The following is a 20083-nucleotide window of genomic DNA, read 5'->3' as shown; positions in this document are numbered from 1 at the left end:
TAATACAAATCTTTTATTCTTGCACCAAAGAATTTTGTGCAAATTTCAAGGACTGGGTAGGCAACAAAATCAGGAAATGGCAATTTGTCCACAGACACCTGTACACTACAGCCGGTCAATAGTTAAGTTGATGTTTAATGAGGGGTCTCCTCGTGGGGAGAATCTTCAAATATTTGAAAACCTTCCCAATAAAAATTTCACTCAGTCCGGGTGCGTGACGCACCAAAGCTTTGTCCCGTTAAATGAAATTTGAATTTGAATTACAGGTATCCAATGTTCACGGGCGCCAAGGTATCTTTTTTTTTTCCCCCCAAAGCCGGTGCCCTATAAAACGACTTGGGCTGGCCAACTTATGGGCTTTCGCACACTCAGAATTTGCAAAATTGAGTCTATAGTTTTTGTGGCCCGTAGCGTTTATGGCAAACAGTACCAGACACAATGAGCACGTTGGCCCTAAAGGACTTGACAAAGTGAGATTAAGCGCGGTTCATCACTAGATACTGCCTGACTTGATTACCATTTAAGCAAGCTAAACCTAGATTTTAACGGAATCAAGTTCTAGTTGAGCTTAAGGGACTTGAGTTTCTAGATGTCAGCAAACTTTTTTCTTTTATGTAATCGTGATCCTTTTTTTTTTTTTTTTTGGAAGAATAATCACGGTCAAGTTCAATTTCATTAGGACATAAAGTGAATACTACGTGAACTTTTGTTCAGTCAAGTTTGTTTGAAATTTTATTGAACTGAACTAGAGTGGAGATCGAGTAGCTTGAAATTGTTGCATGTAAATTTCACTTATATGCCAATCGACTCGACTTTGAACCGAACTCGAAAGTTTATTGAATACAAAAGGCTATATAAAATTAATTCAATTAGTTGGCGAACCAAACTCTTACTGAATCGAGTTTGATTCAAGCATTGAGTAATTTGATTTGTCTTTTGGCCTTGACCATACTTTTGAGAGGATCAAAGAGGATTGCAAGTGAGAACCAAAAACAGAAGTGTGAAGAAATGGTGGAATTTAAAATTTGTCCAAAAAAAAAAACTCACCCCAAAACTAGAGAGAAATGTACAACAAAATGATAATGCTCAAAAGTCCCAAAAAAGGGACAAAAATAAAAATAATTCCTCACACCCCTTCTCTCATAGCTTTTGTCTTCTTTTTTTTTTTCTCTCTTTTTTTAAATATTCCAAACTAATGGTTAGTTAATTGATGACAAAATCGTGAGACCACATCCTCCCAAACTATTGCTTTTTTTTTTTTGTTCGTGGTGGGGGGGGGGGGGGGGGGCTCCTATGCAAACATCTAAACCCAAGCATCTACCATTTATATCTCCATCTTCAAACAAAAGATTCTTTAAGGTTTGAATTTGGGTGATGCAATCAATAATTTTCTTGACTTTGAATAGCATAGTTTGATTCTTTCCTTAGCAATTCGGAACGAAAAGAGTACACTGATTATCTCCTCCTCTTGATTGAAACTCGAGTACGTCTTTCCAAGTCAAACGTTCTCAATGTTCATTGCCAGCGGAACAAGATTTTCATTTTAGATTACAGACTCAATCTGGCTCAAAAAAGGATTTAAAAAAAAAAAAATTGTGCCAACATCAATTTAAAGAATGAGTCTGTCACCTTTCATCCTCCTCATCGCAGCAACAGAATAATTTATCCATGCAATATTGAACTTATTTTCCGACGGCTGTGAAAGATCAGAACTTTTGTGCTGTGTTATCTTGGGAAGAGGATCATGATTTGGTGACTTATTTGCTTTATCAATTGTCATGAGCTGGAACAAAGTCAATATCAATTTCCATAGGCAGATACGTACGGAAAAGGCACCAACGCCTATCATGTATGAAGAAAGCTAATCCATTTGTTTAGCTTTTTCGAGCAACAACACACTTTCAAAGGTTCCCTTTTTATTATTTTCTAAAGCCGCAAGATCCCCCACTAATAACAAGCAAGTGTACGGATCATCTTATCTCATGCTTGAGAGAAAACACACACACACACACACCCAATATATATATATATATATATATATATATATTTGTCCATTGATTGGGGCGCTTATTCTGCGTTTGGCTTGATTTTTCTCCAAATTTGCAGTTGAAAAAGAAAAAAAGAAGGGTGATCGGAAGTAAAAGATTGTTTCTGTTTATACAGTATACAAAGATACGTATATACTTCTAAAGTAACGTTCTGCAAGCATATATATATGGTTTAGATGGCTTCTAAACTTATAAAAAAAAAAAACCCAAAGAACACACGAGTAAACATCAAATAACAACCGGTCGAGAAAAGAGTTTGAGAGGCTTAATTACAAAGAATAATAAGAGTTTGGGAGCATGTCAATTAAATTTAATCACAATGTGAGCAGGGGGACGAGATTGGAAGCAAGATACTAATAAATTTAATTAAACGTACTTGGAATGGAGATATGGTTGGGGATCAAATTCAAATGGAAGAGAAACACACAGGTGGGTATACACAGGAATCGCATATTGATACGGCAAAAGGATACTTTAATGTCATCATTTGAGTTTTGTGGAATGGGGAAGGATGGCCAATAACTGGAAAACAGCAACACCTCCCCGTGCCCTTTTTGAGTATTTTGAAGCTTGGAAGTTTTTGATCAGGATGGTCCCCCACCCCAGCTGATTAACCACACCTTTAAAAATCTAAAGTGAATAATCGAATGGAATAGGGTAAGCTGGGGTCTGAGAGCTGTTGCCATCATGCCTGGTTGGATCACAGGAGTTGGATAAAGGAGGAAACTTGAATGAATGTAGCAGTAAAGCCGAAACTTTATGTCTATGGTGCAAATATATCTGCCGCAGCATACTACTAATAAGAAAAAAGATCAGTCGCAATACTACACACCATAGCAAGCAAACCATATAATGCCCTACGGCCTAGGTTTTGCTTTGTCTTCACGAGATTTCGTCCCATGCAAGGATGCAAGGAACAATAAGGACGCTTGTAATTATTATTTAATTAATAATGCTGAAGCATCATCGGGAAGAGATAAAATTCTAGTGATTAAAGACGAGGTCCAAAAAGGCTAAAGCTAATGTATCTTTTTTTCTTTTTTTTTTGTCAATTGTTATCATCAACACCAACTCCTATTCTAATTTTATTCTTGAGAGTGATTCGGCAGAGTCTCAGATAATCGATGAAAATTGAACCACAATCGGAACATACGAGTGTATTATTCACCCGCATGGATCTAAGAGAAGCGATATTAAATATCAACTTTGATGGGAGACAAGATTTGAATCTTTGACATCCCACTCCACAAGATATGTGACGGTCAACTAATTTAGAGGTAATTAGTTACCTTTTCTATAAACTCGGTGAGTGAGCGTGCTTGAGTAGGAGTTTATTTAAAATATTATTTGAAATAATTACCGTAATACTTATTTGGAATAAACTACTTTGATAGTTTTATTTTTTTTCACACACTTCAAGAAAAGTTAGTTAACTTTGTTGGAAAAATAAATCTAACTTACTATCTTCCTAAAATATCCTAACATTAAATTAAATGGAGTATGACTAATTAGCTTTACATTAAATGAGTTAGGTTATACTCAATAACAAACTAATATATTAAATAAGGACATTTTAGAGAGGTTATAAATTAACTACATTGTTCAATTGAAAAGTGGAGTATAATTTGGGACAGATAAAAAAAAAAAAATCAATCAAAGTGGGACGGAGGGAGTATGATATGCGAAATAAAAAGTTTGTTGGAAAAATAAAAAAAATGCTTTGAAAAGTGCGATTGTACTGCAAGCAAATAAATTTTATACACATAATAGCTATCCAAGGTTAGCCGCCATGAGAGTCAACTGAAGTAATTAAAAGTCGTGATGTTTTCCATGTAATTGAAGTAAAGAAATGAGCTCATGATCTGTGTTCGATTACTTGGGGAGTAAGAGTGGCATGCTTCAAAGTATTTGCTTGTCCAGCTAGGACGCTAGCACATAATTATGTACGGTGGCACCGGAGGTACAACACAAGTGATAATCCAGACACATTAATTTATGAAGTCTTTTTTGATTTTATGCATTGCAGAACAATCACCGAAATGCTACGTTTTACGTGCCGCGCAAAAGCATGCATCATCTCTCAGAAAGAAATAAGGGCAGTCAAGATTGGAATTAGTCCACAATCAAAATATTTCACAAAAAATCACGCTGCAAACTCGTACAGTTGCGTTCCATCTACTTCTTCCATGCAAACCAAACCATTGTTCTTAGTTTAGATTTCCATTTGGTCTCTGTGCTGTACGCGTACAAACTTGAGGACATTCTATTCTAGTAGCAGCAGCACTAGTATTATTACTCACTTTTTTTGATTCATTAAAAGAGGAAAGCATCTAAAAGCACTAATCAAGTAGAGCCGCTCTTCACTTGGCTAATAACGGCGATTGACTGCACGACATGCTAACCGATTCTTCATTTCAAGAGATAGCTTCAAACACTCTGATAGGTCAACTTGTTCGGACGGCGCCGCTGCCGGATTAATCCATTTGAATTGTTGAAGTAGCCGTGCCAGCCATAGTTGCACCGTGGTCAACCCCAGCATCCTTCCCGGGCATACCCGGCGACCTGACCCGAACGGGGCAAGCCTCAAGTCCGACCCCATGATCGAAACATCCTCCTCCATGAACCTATCGGGCCGGAATGCCCACGGGTCTTTCCAGATGGCTGGGTCATGGGTTATAGCCCACATGTTGACCATGGCTGTGGTGCCTGCAGGGACGAAGAACTTGTCCACGTGGACATCGTGGATGGCTAGGCGGGACCAGGAGAGTAATGGGCCGGGAGGGTGCAGTCGGAGGACCTCCTTGACCACAGCTTGGAGGTAGGGAAGATTTGGGACGTCGGAGTCTTGCACGTGCCGGCCCTGGCCGACGCACGTGTCAATCTCATGCTGGGCTTTGGCTTGAATGTCCTGATGCAGGACCATCCTGGCCATGATCCATTCCAGAAGGATAGCCACCGTATCTGTTCCTCTAAATACCATTTCCTACGTCAAAAAATAATACAGTAATTATTTAAGATGCATAAACTTTAATAATATATGAGATATTATAAGGCGAAATTGAAACGCAGCCTTCGGTTTGATGGGACGATGTCACTTGTAATCGAGAGAAAAAAAAAACCTGAAATTTGATGCAATCAATTAATTTGTTTTCTTCAACAAAATTGTGATGATAAATAAATAGAGTGGACTTGTGGTGGACTAGGAGACGTCCCGTGCACAAGCAACAGGAATTAATCACTTTCACTTTCAGGTGGAAGTTCATGTTTGCTTTTGCACATCCTATCAATAATAAAATGATTGTGACACCTAAACTCGGATTCATTAGTGCAGTTTAAAGATTTCTTCAGTTCAGTTACGCAGGCAGGCGTAAGTTAGAAACTCAAATAGTACAAAAATATATTAAACCAGTTCTATTTCCTAATCGAACATGTCATGCCCTCGCATGGTTTATTCCTTATTCGGATTGGGATAGGATTTGGCAGGCTCAGAGAAGCCATGAACCACATAAAAGGTTAAAAAAGATATTTTCTCATAATATGATTAATTTATTACCAGATTTGTTTGACCATTATCTGTTTGCTGACTGACCTGCGCAATCATGATGAGTCCAAGGTCGTCCCAACCAGCATTCTACTAAGTATTTTCCTTGCTACCAACCTAAACCTTTTTTGACTGCTACAGTCAAAATCCTAGCCACCATCTACGGATCCGCTTTTTCTCTTTCTAGTAACTATAAAAATGAAATGTTCTGATTCCCGTCCACGCAAAAACTAAAAATAAGATTTTGACTCCTATAGAGCTTTCATGGAGACATTCTACAGATTTAGCATGGAAGCATTGGACTGGCGAAACGTGGAGGGGAGTTCTATTTCCTGAGTATTGGATGTTTTATAGGATTTTTCCTCAGAATGATCATCCTCCCGTTCAAGTTTTCTACAGGGAAAGAACGAGACAATTGAAGTGCTTTTGACACATCTCAAACATAAAGCTGGACATTTCTAGGAAACCGTGGAGAAAAAAAGCCATTTATTTTAACTCTACGTGTTCCTAACACAGACAGACTCCCTCCTTGTGGTCAGGTGTGTCCTTAGCTCCTAACGTTAAAGTTAATCAATTAATACCTTGTTTAAGAGAAACGGAGAGATTCCTTACCCACAAGACTGCCACCAAGTCTGCATCAGTAAGTTGATCCTCTTCGGGCAAAGAAAGGCAGACACTAACAAAATCATTCTTCGCATTAACATTTCCCTCTCTTCTCCTTTCTTTTATGATCCGACCTATAAGACAATTAACCTCTCCAGCTAATTTGTGACACCTTTTCTTCACCCCACCAAAGTCTAACCATTTCAAAGGAATATAATCAGCCCAATTGAACTCTGAGATTAGTTCATATCCTTCCTCCACCATTGATCCTAGCTTCTCTCCTTCTGAACCCAAATTGCTCCCAAACACACTCTCTAAGACATTAATCAGAGAGCCCTTTTTCAGTATCGACCTCAACTCCACTATACTTGTCTCGTTCATCTCAACTCGAACACTCGCTATCATTCCATCGGCAACCCGTTGTCTAAGGCCCTCAAGATTAGAAATTCTCTTAGGAGAAAACATATGATTTGCAGCGATCCTGCGTAGATGGCGCCAGTACTTCCCTGATGGAGCGAAACCAATGGCACGTTGGAACATGAGCGTGCGAGCTGATTCTTTTATGGGGCGATCCGAAAATGAACTCCCACAAAGAATTTCTCTGGCCGTATCGGGGTGACTGCTGATGATCAAACGAGTATTGAAGCCAAGAGTGAAGGGCATTAGACGAGCACTCCCAAGTGAAGTAGCTAAAAATGCTAGTTTTCGATGAGCATGAGACCCCATTTGAGGTAAGAGCCCCAAGAAGGGCCAGCAAATAGGGCCACGATTATTTGTGCTTGTAAGATTTTGATGATGGTTTCTCCATGCAAAGCCTCCAGGTATGAAGCATAAGTTTAGGAAGGAGGGGAGAAGTGGAAATATGACTAGTAAGCACAGGGTACGGGACCATGTGTTAAGGTAGCTGGCTCCGAAACAGAGGACAGGTAAGACTAGGATGGATAGATTGGCCAGCCAAAAGGAGGATTTCATTTCGAAAATGTGAAGGAGATGAGATGACGAGTGCTGCTGCTGCTGTTGCTGAACGGGGGAGGCAGATCACACTCTTCTTGTTCTGCGAAGGGTTGCATGTGCATTTATAGTACGTGGAAATTTATCCACTCATCCTGGTTAATGATTGGGTTTGCCCAATAACTCTGGTTAGCAGTCCTGTGTAGCTGTAATTATTAGTGTATTGCCACAAAAGCCATGTGAATTGTGTGTGGGCCACAAAGATACTTCGGGTTGGATTTGGCTCCTTTTCCCGTAAATTATTTCTCCGTTTCCTGTAAGCACATCCAGATGTATGATATCTGTACTCATTTATTAATAATGATTAAGATCAATCAAAGTTAAAATGATCGTGTACATTCCTAATAAATAAATAAATAAAGATATATATATTATATATTTAGATGTGTACTATAAAAAATAGAGAAAATGGAGAGGAGCCAATCCATTACGGGGCTTGTGAAACGAAACGTACTCAAGAAAAGGAAACCGTCCCACTTCTGAGGCTAGCTCAAAACTTTTCCCCGAGTGCCAGGATTTAGAACACCTGAGAAACATTTGGAAGCTGGGATTTGTGACCGCAACTTGTACGCATCCGTCTATTTGAAAGTGATAGTTAGAGTTTTTAATGAATGGAGCTGTTTGCAAATGCATTCGTGTTCGGCACGTTTGAATTCGAAAAAAATACATGTATAATTATAAAAAAATATATTTAAAATTATTAAATATATATATTATATTTTTACTAAAAAAGTAATTATACATAAATTAACATTATTTATTTTTTTAAATTAATAAATAGAATTAAACTTATTATAAATAATATATTATTTATTAAAAATATAATTAAATCATCTTCAAAATTATATTCTCGAACCCAAATATTTATACAAATACTGATTCGAATTCGAACAATATTTGTAATTCATTAACATTCGATCCAAACTCGAACCTTGCCCGTATAATATACAAACGGAGCCTAAATGCCAAGTATTTGGCTCGATTCGGTTCGTTAAAAGCTCTGTAAGTGATCCTATAAAATTATGTACAATTAATAAAGGTATATGGATAAATATCACATCATATTGTTAAAGTATGCATAATGCAACAATTTGCTTACCAACGTCAAATAAACTAAGTTTAGCAGTTTCCATCTAATTATTTACTAGTAATTTTATTAGAGTCAAGTTATACTTATACTAGTTGCCTTGTGTAGGAATTGATGTTTTAGTAATTCGATAATTACTTGTGTGATAACTTTTTATTCTTCAAGTGCGTATCGCGAGTTATAAATGGGTTACTTGTTGGAATATATATTTAAAAAGAATCGAGATGAGTTGGTAGAGAGTCCATAGAGACACTATTCTTGAGTCTTAGAGTTATTTATTTGTTGTTTAGTTCTATATATAACCCTACTCATTAATATGATCATTAGACTCAAAAATTTGAGTTCTACTAGTGCAAGGTCCCGTCTCTTAAATTTGCATGACTTCGATTTGTAGTTTTGTGCCTGGGCGACAGGGATCTCTCCAGAACCAATCGGTGTTGTATAAATGGAAAAAAAATGATATATATATATATATATATATATATATATAGAAGTTGTAGCAATTATTGATGGCTTTGTTATTTGCTCGAAAAAGGAAAATAAATACCCAAAAAGAAATTTGTGTCCACTATCACAGGTAATTGTACCTCGTAGCTGTAAGCATGCAGATGCATCGATTGGTTTCAAAATCTAAAATTTGACGAACTGAGTGATCCTACTACATTTGCAAAAGCGCAATTGCAGGCCGAAAACGTGTGTAAAAATGGAAGCACTTTAGTCTTTATTGCTTTGAAAGCAGACCATGCCCGCCCGGGAGACCCCTTTTTCTGATTCTTCGATGTGAAGTAGCTGGGAAGAAGATGTGACTATGAACCAACATCAAGGTGATCTACTCTTCGTTACCCCAGCCCAAAATCGTGTGCTCGATCTGCTCCTTTCTTACTTTTTCTCCGGATACATCCAGGCGTGTCCCAGATGGCCTGAAAATGAATCTGAGTTGAGTTGGCTTCTTTTTTTCCAGTGGGCCACCGGATGACCAGGTTAAGGAAACCTAGCTAGGATATATTTAGTTACGTGTAGGGGTGCTAGCAAGTCAAGCTGCTCGCGGGTAGCTTGATCAAAAGCTTGACTCGAGCTCGGTAAAATCGAGCTCGAGTTCGAGCTCGGTAAAATCGAGCTCGAGTTCGAGCTCGAGCTACTCATTAAATTTAACGAGTCGAGTTCGAGCTCAAGAAATAAGTACTCGAGTGCTCGCCGAACTTAATCGAGTTTTCATATTTTATTTATATTATATATTTATATTATATTATATATTATATATTTTTAAAAAAAATTATAGATTTATTTTAAAACTCGAGCTCGAGTAGCTCGGGCTTGATATTTACTCGAGCTCAAACGAGTCGAGCTCGAGTTTAGTTTTATTTCATCGAGTCGATCTCGAGTCCAAATTTTTTTACTCGATCGAGTTTGAGCTCGAGTATGGTGCTACTCAAGCTCGACTCGGCTCGATAGCACTTCTAGTTTCGTATATCCACCGGAGAGTAGGGCACGACAGACGTTGTCAACATTCCATTCGGGCAAAAACACCTCTACGTCACTTCTCTTGTTCCCCGTCCCTGGCGGCCTGGTCTAAGAATATGATCTATCATCCTTAGATCTTTCCTTGTTGGGTTAGTTTAATCACAAGTCGAAAGTAGCGTGAATGGAGAAATTCAGAAAATGCAAGTCTCCATATTTTGGAGAAATTCACTCGTGTTCCGCGTCCAAATATGTAATTCTTACAACATTTGGTATAAAATAATACAATTTTGGTGTAAGCATAAATTCTATCAACTCATACAATTTATTCATTTGAATTTACGCACGCCAAAAGTTATGAGAATTGTAACAACTAAACACAATTAAAGAAGAGGCTCTAATCCATATATTTTAGCCCCTTTTTGAGGGTTGGTACCAAAGCATATACAGGTAAAAAAAAAATAAAAATGCTGTCCTGTCATAATTCACTGGATACCATAATCCAAACTCATATATAGCAGCAACAAAATCACACATGTCAGTTCAACTTTCAACCTTCCGGGAGTTGTGGTTGACGTGGCACCTGTTTGAACCTAATTTGAAGTAGAATGAATAACCATCGTACGCTCAACTACATTCTTTCTCGCAAAACTCATGATACGAGATTAGCAACTGTGTTGGAAGATATTTACCAATTAAGTTTGTTATTTCGTATGCACTCCCTTTGTTTAGTTTAGTTAGTAAGGAATATAATTATGTATGTAATAGGATTAACTCATATGTCTTAGGCATAATCCAAGATGAGGATTGTTTGATTCCTTAATGTCCAAATACACTACTTGTATAACTCCATTGAGCCTTTGCTCGCAATTGTACAATTCTGATAATCTTAGAAGAGTGCTGATAGCAACTTGAAAAGTTAGTTAATAGAAGAGTACTGCAATCAAGAGCCTGAGGGATAGCCAATTGCTCCATGTAGTAGAACTAGAACATATATACTCCACAAAATAAAATCACTTGGACACACATGATGTCAACTTCATGCAAAATCAGATTAGGTGTGCCTACATGCATGCATGGTAAAATATCTCGGTCTTAATTTGCATGTTTAATATGTCTCGCAAATTAAAGGTGCTTTATAGTCTCATTTGTACTTGTGGTATTTTCGCTGCAAACCACTTGGCCATAGATGCCCCTTTGCACTCGACAAGATGCTTACCAACAAAGTAACCGGCTGGCAGACTTGAAAAGAAATGAAACTTGCAGTGTCATGCATTACGTGGTGGTTATGTATTCTATTTGATGAGTAAAAAATAACTAGTAACTAATTAATGTTTGACTTATTTTTGTGGCATTGGTCGCGGCCACAAGTCTCGCTCTTAATATTCCACTCCCTAGAGAGATCATATTACAGACTACAATTTGCATTGTCATTGGACCACCGATGTGAATCCCAAACCCAAAAAAAAAAAAAAAGTGACTATATATCTTTCTCCATATATGCAAGGAGGAAAAGGATTTTTATATATATATATATAGTGCAAAAGCGTAAAATATCGTAGTATATGAGAAATCGCCTCTCATTCAATCCCCTAAAAATAAAAATTAATTGAATGATGAAACCATCACATAAACATCCCTCCCAAGCCCCAATAGGCTTAGGGATGGGGTCATATGAACGTCCAATGAGCTTGAATTTATGGCGATGTGTTCATGCAGCAACATAATCTTGAATACAAAATGAAAGAAAATTAAAAGCAGACTCGTGGACAACTGCCACCCGCAAAATCTATCCCTTTTTAAACTATCACGAAAAGCTTTACAAAAAGCCATGCCCGAAAAAGCTTCCCACTAACACCAGCATGAGGCACAGTCCGATTAGGCACTGGAGGAAACACTCACATAATGGCTCTTAAATTATCATAAAGCTCACACCAAATTCACCAATGGATGGATATCAGAGGAACATGTAGGTGGCAGCAGGGGTGGTCGATGCAGCTGAGCTGCTTATAATATACTTTTATGATCAAATGCAAATCAACCCAGTGAACTATGAAGCCAGTTCTTGCGGAGGAGTACAAACTACTAGAAGGCTCATCATGGTTTTTAGAAATTTTCTAATCAAGCAGCTTCTGTGCATGATCTCCTCTAGTGGAGAAGGGTGCCCACAATTATTTAAGACCAGCACTTAATTAATAACGCAGGCACTCCATCTTCTACTACACTAAAAACTGGGAATGGTATTTAAAAAACATCTCTGGCGATCGATCAGTACTGGCCTGCTTAATGAGATTTTCTTTCCACTAATGGAGGAGTGATCCTAACGAAACTGCCAGCTTAGTAACCACTGATTACCCATTAAAGAATGTGGCAGGTGGAAAGTGCGACTGGGGCAGCTAGCAACCAGCTCTCGCTTTCAATTTTGGATCCATCAACATTTAATCCAATCACGTATCTGTCTCCGGACTAGTTACTTACTTTGTATTCTGGCAATCCATACGTCTATATTCAGCGGTCACTGACCATGTATATTCATTCCTCTGAATTGCCAGGACTTATGAGGATGAATCATCAACTGGCTGCTATATATGCTGCTGGTTTTCTTTCTGTTATTCGTGGAGCGCTCTGGTAGGATTAGACAGTAAAAAAATCAAGAAGTTTCGATTACCTAGTACGTGTCTTTATTTATTTATTTATTTATTTTTTTGTGTGTTTCTAACCTCGAAAAGAAAATTTTGAAATTCTGTGAATTCTATTAGCAATGCGAAACAAAAGTAGCACCTGAACCTGAAAGGCGTTTTACGCGTCGATGATCTGTTGGCTTCACATGCCAGATGCAATGATTAATGATCAGCAAGGCAATCCTGTAAGAATTAATACGCGTCGATTATCTGTTTGAATTCTTGGAATGTAATAATCAATATAAACTAAATACAGTGCAAAAATCAGAATGTGAAAGTGTTAATCAAATCTGTCCTCCTGAAGCTTTGTGTTAGTCAAATCTGTCCTCCTGAAGCTGCTGCTGCTGCTGCTTTTAACAGGGGAAAAGGAAATCCAAGATGAGACGAGGGAATCAGAATATTTATTTGTAATAGTAAAAGAGAACACGTGTTAAGCTTGAAGAAGAGCAACAAGTTTTGAGTTGCTCGGTATGTTGGATTCCACTCAACCAACCAGCCACAGGGTGGAGGTCAGTCTCTGAATGGCCCCGCCACCTCTTCTTCCGGACATCTCTACAAAAGAGCAGAAATTCCTGCTGCTTTCCGCCATTGCCCATTGCTCCTCTATATATATATATATACACACACGCACACACAGAGCTATAAATCTCCAAGTACGTAGGAGTACTGTTGAGATTTAATGACTTTGGTTTCGTGCGTATACGATATGATTTGGTATTAATGATCCAAGGGGCGTTTTGAACTTTGCCTTCTCGAGGTACGTATATATATATATGATATTTTATATCAAAAGGTATAGATAAGATATGGAGAGTATTCAGAAGGGAAAGAGTCGTATTCACAAGCTTTTCCCGCACTCAGTCAACCATATTGAAAGAGGGCAAGTTTTAGTAGAACACTGTGTACAAACCTTCCGTCTATGCCACGTGTACAACAATTTCCATTAAAATCAAACTCGCGGGTTACTTGCTTGTGGGTTGGATATTTAGGCGTTCTACTTGTGTAAAGAAAGTTGTTTTAAAGCTGTCCGAACCCCTCGACGCTGGAAACCAGGCATTCATCATAACAACACTAAATGTATAAATGTCGATGCACAAGCCCAAGAAGAACAGCCCCCATTGAAATGAGCAGTAATCAAGGAGGGAGAAAACCTGGAGAATCATTTATAAATACCACACACACACACACACACACACACACACATGTGTATATTCCTATATCCCTAGACTCGGTACAGGCACGAGTCCATTTATAATAATGTCAGAAACCCCATTACACTTTTCTTCAGAACAGCGGCGGGAAAGTAACAAAAGATCAAATCCCACCAGACCCACACCCGCCCCCGCTCACTGGATTAATTCTCCCAAGCCAACTTCATTGCCTACACTTGAAAAGCGCATTCCCAAGTTTAACTTTAAGTTGCAAGCAACATCTTTAGCGTTGGATGGCACTCTGAAAATTCCACAACTTAAAAATCACAGAGCAGTTGATGCAAGAAACGATCTGATACGCTGTAATAGCTCTGCCTTCACTGAATCAGGAATGGATGCTGTGCAATTAAAAAAGACAAAAAAGAAAAATCATTACATTGGAAGAAAGAGTTAAAATGTAGATCTCGCATTTAGTTCTTCATAAAATTGAGAACATTGCATTCATGCAGACACGTGCCCTGCTGATTATTACAGTAGTTTTAGGGAGCTAGCAGGAACCATTCTATCCTCATCCTCCTTCTCTCTATCCCACGCAATGCACAACATTGCAACTCTCATAGCATCCCCATCCTTATCAGCACTGAAGGAGGACAATAACCACAACAATAATTACCATCATCCCACCAGTCTCACTTTTAATCTTTGACCTAGAGAGTTGCAGCAGATGGATTAGATATTTGTACTACTGCCAGGGTCAAATTGGGTCCTTTAAATATCTCATGCCCAAGCACAGTCCAGTGGAGGTTCCTTAAACAAAGGACACAGTAGTTGCCTTGGAAAAACATGTGCAATACATCAGTCAACGCTTTCCATGCCTTTAGCAATATACGGTCAATTTTTTTCATGCCTAACCAACATTTAATCACAGAGAACCGACCTCTACACATACACCACCATCCCAGAAAATGAAAAGCTAAATAACACATGCAGAAAGGGAAAAAGAGGGAAGAACAAACACATTGAGATCCAGACAAACTTTTTCATTTGTTTGGATGTTTGAGGAAGGAAAAATAATAGTTGTGAGGGAATTTTCTTTCTTTTTTGTATTATCTTATTTCCTTTAATGAAGTTTCCTTGATTGCAGGAGGGAAAATTAATCGCAAGCCAAAACTAATAATGAGAAGGGAAACAGGATTTTAGAGGAAGACATTGCCAAAGGATGATAGGGGTGAGCAAAATGCATAAATTTCACAAGTAGGTGAACAGAATGCAATCCATTCACCAGCACTAATTGCACCGCAAGTATTTTAACATGCTAGTGATCAAAAGCAGAGCCCTGTCCCATCTGGAAGCAACCTACATCAACTTGAGGAATGAACTAATTGACAACGTAACCAAAAGAAAGCAACACAAAGTTGAGAGTTTATATTGTCTAAAAAATTCAAAGAAGAAAGATGAAATTCAAGGTCAAAAATAAAATCAAAATTTCATGAATAAATAAGTAATTTACCTACCTCTTCCCTTTGGGGTTATGACGTGAACAAGATCATCCACAGTTACATTATTCCTTCCTCTCTTCCTTGCAAAAGCCCTTGTGAAAGACAGGTTTTTCAAATATGGAGGTGTTATGAGTGCAAGAAAAATTTAACTACATCTTATATTGTACAAGAACAAACAGTCACAACCGAGAACTCATTATGATTCATAAGCATTTCACTCAAGTTCAAAGAACTCAACTTAGCCTTCAATTTAGAAAGGATAAGTAACCTTTCACAAAAAATGAGTAACATTTTATCACTACTATCTAGAAACAGCTCTTTACATACCAAATATAGAAATCAACGTGGTTTTCACTCAAATTAAATTCTCTACATCAGCCAACAAAAGAAGATTAGAGCAATTTTCTTAAACATTCCTTCTTCAATGTACGCTTAAGTTTTGTCAGCAAAAAAAAAATTCTATTAACCAGAGTGAGCCAATTGTTGGTGCTAAAGTTTAGGAATTGCAACAGGATCCCAAAGTGCAGGTTGGTCAGGAAGAGGTACCCACTAAAGTTATGATCTCTCACCAAAGCACATGCATGGAAAGTGAAGAATCTGCACATGCATATTTTTACCTGTGAACTGGAACTTTTAAGTTGTTTAATGTCGAATACATAGAGATTTTTAGAATGGACTATAAGAGTTAAAGGAGGGAGAGGGTTCGAGAATGGATACATCAAACTTCAGTGTTCTTGAGCATTTGACTTAATAAACGACCAAGGTCCTGGCTAATTCACTTTCTGGAATAAACTTTGTACTAAAGCACACAACTAGATGAGAAGGATATTTGCTTTGTATGCATAAAAACGACCTCTAAAACCTGTCTAAACGACAACCAGCAACAGGAATCTTACATCACAAAGTAGCTGTGGGTCGATTCTAACACCTCACTTGCGTCTTTCATGCAAGACCTATTGGGTTTTCCAGTATACACAAGGTAAGGATAATGTACTGTAAACAGTTTAAGTTCAAGAAGTTGTTGATTTCTCTCCCTGGTGCACTTCTCAAAAGTTTGGTGACCTTTTTGGTGATTGACTCTTTTGAAAAAGACAGCAGGAGGCCATTTTCTTTCAATACACAAGGGGGTAAAATGGTTTAATATGTGCCACATTGCCCTGAAAACTCAAGGGATGCAACCACTGAACCACTCGACCAGGGGCAAAAGACAATAAAGGTCAGGCCTTGAAAATTTAGATTTCAAAATGAGTCGAAATTGGATGGGATTTCTTTTTTTCTTTTCTCCCTATAAAATTGGAAGGTTTGAAATCCATGCAAACTACCATGGTAGTTAAATACTTGGTATCAATAGCTTCAAGTTCGATAAGTAAAGATGCAGATAATGACGCGGACAAAAAAGGCTACTCCATTTCAATTACTAGCACTCTAAGAACCAGAAGAAGCGCAAATTTAGTCAAAAGTTAGAAAACTGGGAAAGAGGGGGAATGTCCCAAAACCTGCAAAGAGCTTTCATTTCATCCTTCCAACCACATTCTACAAGCCTTTCCCTCAAAAGCTCCTTCAATCTTTCTTTTTCTCCACTCTCTATTAGCTGCAATGTAGCAAATTCATAAATTACAGCCAATAATTCAATATCCAAACTACGCAACCAATTTACAAAATTGAGATATAAAATAAGCTGTTCCATGAATAACTAACCTTGCACCAATTAAGCAGAAAAACTTAATTAGACGAAAGACACGAACGATTACCTTGATATTAATAATTTCTTGAAGAGTAGGTTCTCGATCTTGCTCCTCTTCTTCTGCATCTGGAGTTGGTGGACGTTTAACTGAAGACCTCCTTTAGTTCAAGCACCCCAAAAGCATTGCAGGAATATGCAAAATCAAATAACCAAGAATCATTAAAAAACAATTTGACAGGGCCAAACAAAAGAGAAAAGAATGAAAAAGTAAAAATTCTAGAGAATCTGATGATGTCGATGATTACATAATTAACCAAAACCGGTGGGTGCTTTATGGACAGAGCTTGGATGAGCAGCTGCAACAAAGTACAATCGGAAAGTCTCCAACTTTCGTCTTATTTCGTATTTATACAGCGATAAGTCGGTGATTCTTCGAGTATGAAGGAAAGAGTTGCGGCGATTTCCTGCCTCTTTTTTTTTTTTCAATTTTTTTCTTTCAATTTATCCGTGTTATGGAATGGATTGTATTTCTCATGTATGGCCTTCGGGGTTTATAGGAATTACATGTAACCACGGAAATTCTGAAAAAGTGGCAAAAAAGCCCAAGAATTTTATTCTCCATCAAATAGGAATAAAGTGATTATTAAAACCATAAACTGTCAAAGGGAAGAAACCCCTGTGGGGTTTCTATCCCACATCGGTTCGGGGGGGGGGGGTTTGGGGTTTGGGTTTATTAAGGTCTGGGGGCAACTTCAAAAGTTGCCGGCTTTTGAAGTTTGCTCGCAGGTCAACTTTAGTAACGAAAAAGTCTGAGTTTCTCAGTCATCGGAAAAAGACAGAAACCTCGGGGAGGTGATCTCCTCATTTCAGTGGGTGTTTGGGGGGTCTTTATCTCTTAGCAGCGGGGCACCCCTGTGGGGTTTCTATCCCACATCGGTTCGGGGGGGTTTGGGGTTTGGGTTTATTAAGGTCTGGGGGCAACTTCAAAAGTTGCCGGCTTTTGAAGTTTGCTCGCAGGTCAACTTTAGTAACGAAAAAGTCTGAGTTTCTCAGTCATCGGAAAAAGTCAAAGGGAAGAAAGAGAAAACATATTTTGTTTTTTTTTGGTTTGACTAGACCTCGGGTTTGGCAAAGCAATAGTCACGTATGACAGATCAATTTTACAGAGAAAGATGAAAACAGATCAATTTTATTAGATGAGTTTGTTTTTCAAAAAAATTAGGCAAGATTTTTTGAGAGTAAAAATTTTAAAATTTACGCTTCAATCTTGACATTGAAATGTTTTATATGAGTAGAATATGGATATGGCATAATAATAGTTGAAAGTGTGAACAAGAACAAATCGCAACGTATGCCTGTTGCAAGAAGGTACCAAAAATTTATGTTGAATCCTACTAATGCTAACTATTTCACATATTACAAACAAAGTCCAATTATTTTTACAATCGTTAGTGAATTTTTGTATTTATTGAAATAAAAATGGTGATACAATTATTTTTTCTTCATTGCGCATTTGACATTTACATGCTCATTCTATACACACAATAGAGTATAGAAGATATTTTACGTGGGCTGTATTAGAATGGTAACATGGGGTAAAATTATTTGATAATAATTTTATTAATTTTAGTCATTAGCTACTCAATTACTAGTCATATAAGTACGTCACAATGATAAATGACAAATCTAATACAAATTATCATTCAATTTTTTTAAAAGAAAAAATAAAAAACTCTTGAAACACATTTATTTTTTGTACTTTCTAGATGGTTTGTGACATTTCAGAAAAAGAGCAATATGCTCTGATAGATTAAAAGTAATACCATCCACACAATTTAAGATATTTCCATCATTCGAAAAAAAGAAGTTGGACATTTCAGAGCGCTAAATGGAATAGAAAGAGTGTATTTGGATAGTAGATTATTTAGGATAATTTTTTTTAAAAATATTGTAATATTTTTTTGATGTGATGCATATAAAATAAAAAAAATAATTAAAAATATATGTTAATGATACAAGTAATAAATTTTGACAAATAAATGACTGTCCAAACAAACCTAAAGTGGTAAATTGAAACAAAAGAAAAGTAGCTACTAGCTACTATTAATCGTGAACCAGTTGAATTTTCAATATAAGTCCCTCTTATTAGTGAGAATTACATCTTAGATTTATTTATTTATTTTTTGTTGCAAAACACAGTTGTAATTTCATTGGCTAAGCGACCAGTGAACCGCAGGCAACGGAGCGCACGGGAATGCTACCCCTTCTGCCGCCAGCATGACCAAAAGTTTTCGCGGGCAATCGTCCATTACCAATCCCCAAATTTTCCCGCCAACAAAACATGCACTGGAGCTCGGAAATACCAAAACAGAAGATTGAGTCGAATTCTCGAAATCCACATCCAAACCCGTTTGATTTGATTTGAAGTCCAATGATGGCAGAGCATGAAGAACAAAACGCCGCCGAAGAAACCCACAGACCCGGGATTCCAACCCACCGAGTCAAGAAAATCATGAAACTGGACAAAGAAATCAAGAAGGTCAACTCAGAAGCCGTGTTTCTCATCTCCAACTCCACCCAGCTTTTCCTCCAGTTCCTGGCCGAGAAATCAGCTCAGGTTGTGTTAGAGAAGAAGAAAAAGACTATAAAGCTGGAGCACCTCCGTGCCGCCGTCAAAAGGCATCTGCCCACTAGTGATTTCCTCCTCGATTCGCTTCCGCCGCCTGCTCAGCCCTCCGATCAACTGCCCAAGGATCGGCCCCGTCCTCGCTCCAGTGACAAGCCTGTTCCGCCTGGGTCACGCAGGATTGATGCTTTCTTTAATAAATGTAATTAGGTCTCTGCTATTCTTCGGTTTTATATCGTCGAACATTTGGACCCTGTATGCTTATTACCCCAATTTCAGTTTATTGATGCCTCTTATTAGTTTTTATGATGCTTCCATCATGTAATTGGTAGAAAAGGGTTATGTGGCTATATTTTTATGGCATTGAATTAGTAGGTAAATTTGTGAAATGCACAGAGAGCTGACTGGTTGTGCTGCAGCTAAATATAAATGCAGGATTATGCTTGCCTGAAATTTGCACACTCTGGAAGGTGAGCTTAAGTGTTAATTCTACTTAAGAGCTACGGGATCCCAAGCAATCCTGCTTTTATCTGATTGAACGCCCGCTTGCATGCTCATGTGTAGAAATCTGAAAGTCCTGGCTAGAGTTTTTTGAGACGGTTTCATCTGAGGAATACTACTAGGAAGGGGCTCTCTCTTTAATTCTCCCTGTCATTTGCTGGGGCTGAACATATTTAATATTGCACGATTCTCT

The 20083-nt window shown here is 37.9% G+C and overlaps 3 protein-coding genes and 1 long non-coding RNA gene across 6 annotated transcripts; 1 reads left to right on the top strand and 3 right to left on the bottom strand.

Annotated features, from left to right (window-relative positions):
* Positions 1 to 4160: 4160 nt before the first annotated feature.
* On the bottom strand, positions 4161 to 7247 carry LOC113718894 (cytochrome P450 78A5). The gene is made up of 2 exons (XM_027243820.2): positions 6202 to 7247; positions 4161 to 5031 (listed from the first exon to the last, which is right to left on the bottom strand). Exons 1-2 carry the CDS (start codon positions 7162 to 7164, stop codon positions 4417 to 4419), a joined length of 1578 nt encoding a protein of 525 aa, XP_027099621.1. The 5' UTR covers positions 7165 to 7247; the 3' UTR covers positions 4161 to 4416.
* A 4440-nt stretch (positions 7248 to 11687) lies between these two features.
* Positions 11688 to 13097, bottom strand: LOC140021785 (uncharacterized). The gene is made up of 2 exons (XR_011825766.1): positions 12530 to 13097; positions 11688 to 12373 (listed from the first exon to the last, which is right to left on the bottom strand). It is a non-coding gene; the product is annotated as an uncharacterized lncRNA (long non-coding RNA).
* Positions 13098 to 13485: 388 nt separating this feature from the next.
* Positions 13486 to 17233, bottom strand: LOC113719322 (transcription and mRNA export factor ENY2-like). Of its 3 annotated transcripts, none has more exons than XM_027244534.2 (5): positions 17069 to 17233; positions 16831 to 16921; positions 16576 to 16670; positions 15095 to 15171; positions 13486 to 13978 (listed from the first exon to the last, which is right to left on the bottom strand). In XM_027244534.2, coding segments are annotated over exons 1-5 (339 nt in total). In that variant the 5' UTR covers positions 17071 to 17233; the 3' UTR covers positions 13486 to 13904. The 3 variants fall into 3 exon arrangements, with proteins under 3 accessions (XP_027100335.2, XP_071928806.1, XP_027100334.2); XM_072072705.1 differs by having other exon boundaries at positions 13788 to 13978; positions 15091 to 15171; positions 17069 to 17208; XM_027244533.2 differs by lacking the exon at positions 13486 to 13978 and adding an exon at positions 14028 to 14412 and having other exon boundaries at positions 17069 to 17208.
* A 1730-nt stretch (positions 17234 to 18963) lies between these two features.
* On the top strand, positions 18964 to 19752 carry LOC113715616 (DNA polymerase II subunit B3-1). The gene has a single exon (XM_027239866.2). It carries the CDS (start codon positions 19195 to 19197, stop codon positions 19597 to 19599), a length of 405 nt encoding a protein of 134 aa, XP_027095667.2. The 5' UTR covers positions 18964 to 19194; the 3' UTR covers positions 19600 to 19752.
* Positions 19753 to 20083: the final 331 nt, after the last annotated feature.

Source organism: Coffea arabica, chromosome 11e (genome assembly GCF_036785885.1).
Source record: "Coffea arabica cultivar ET-39 chromosome 11e, Coffea Arabica ET-39 HiFi, whole genome shotgun sequence".
In the NCBI taxonomy this organism is placed as follows: Eukaryota; Viridiplantae; Streptophyta; class Magnoliopsida; order Gentianales; family Rubiaceae; genus Coffea; species Coffea arabica.
This window is presented reverse-complemented; position numbering and strand designations above follow the sequence as displayed.

Coding starts and splice junctions, on each gene's coding strand:
- LOC113719322 (XM_027244533.2), bottom strand. Junction 16,671..16,830: donor AAGAAATTATTAATATCAAG/GTAATCGTTCGT, acceptor GCTACATTGCAG/CTAATAGAGAGTGGAGAAAA. Junction 15,172..16,575: donor GAAATGAAAGCTCTTTGCAG/GTTTTGGGACAT, acceptor GTCTTTCACAAG/GGCTTTTGCAAGGAAGAGAG.
- LOC113715616 (XM_027239866.2), top strand. CDS start 19,195: ATGATGGCAGAGCATGAAGAACAAAACGCCGCCGAAGAAACCCACAGA.
- LOC113718894 (XM_027243820.2), bottom strand. CDS start 7,164: ATGAAATCCTCCTTTTGGCTGGCCAATCTATCCATCCTAGTCTTACCT. Junction 5,032..6,201: donor ACTTGGTGGCAGTCTTGTGG/GTAAGGAATCTC, acceptor TTTTTGACGTAG/GAAATGGTATTTAGAGGAAC.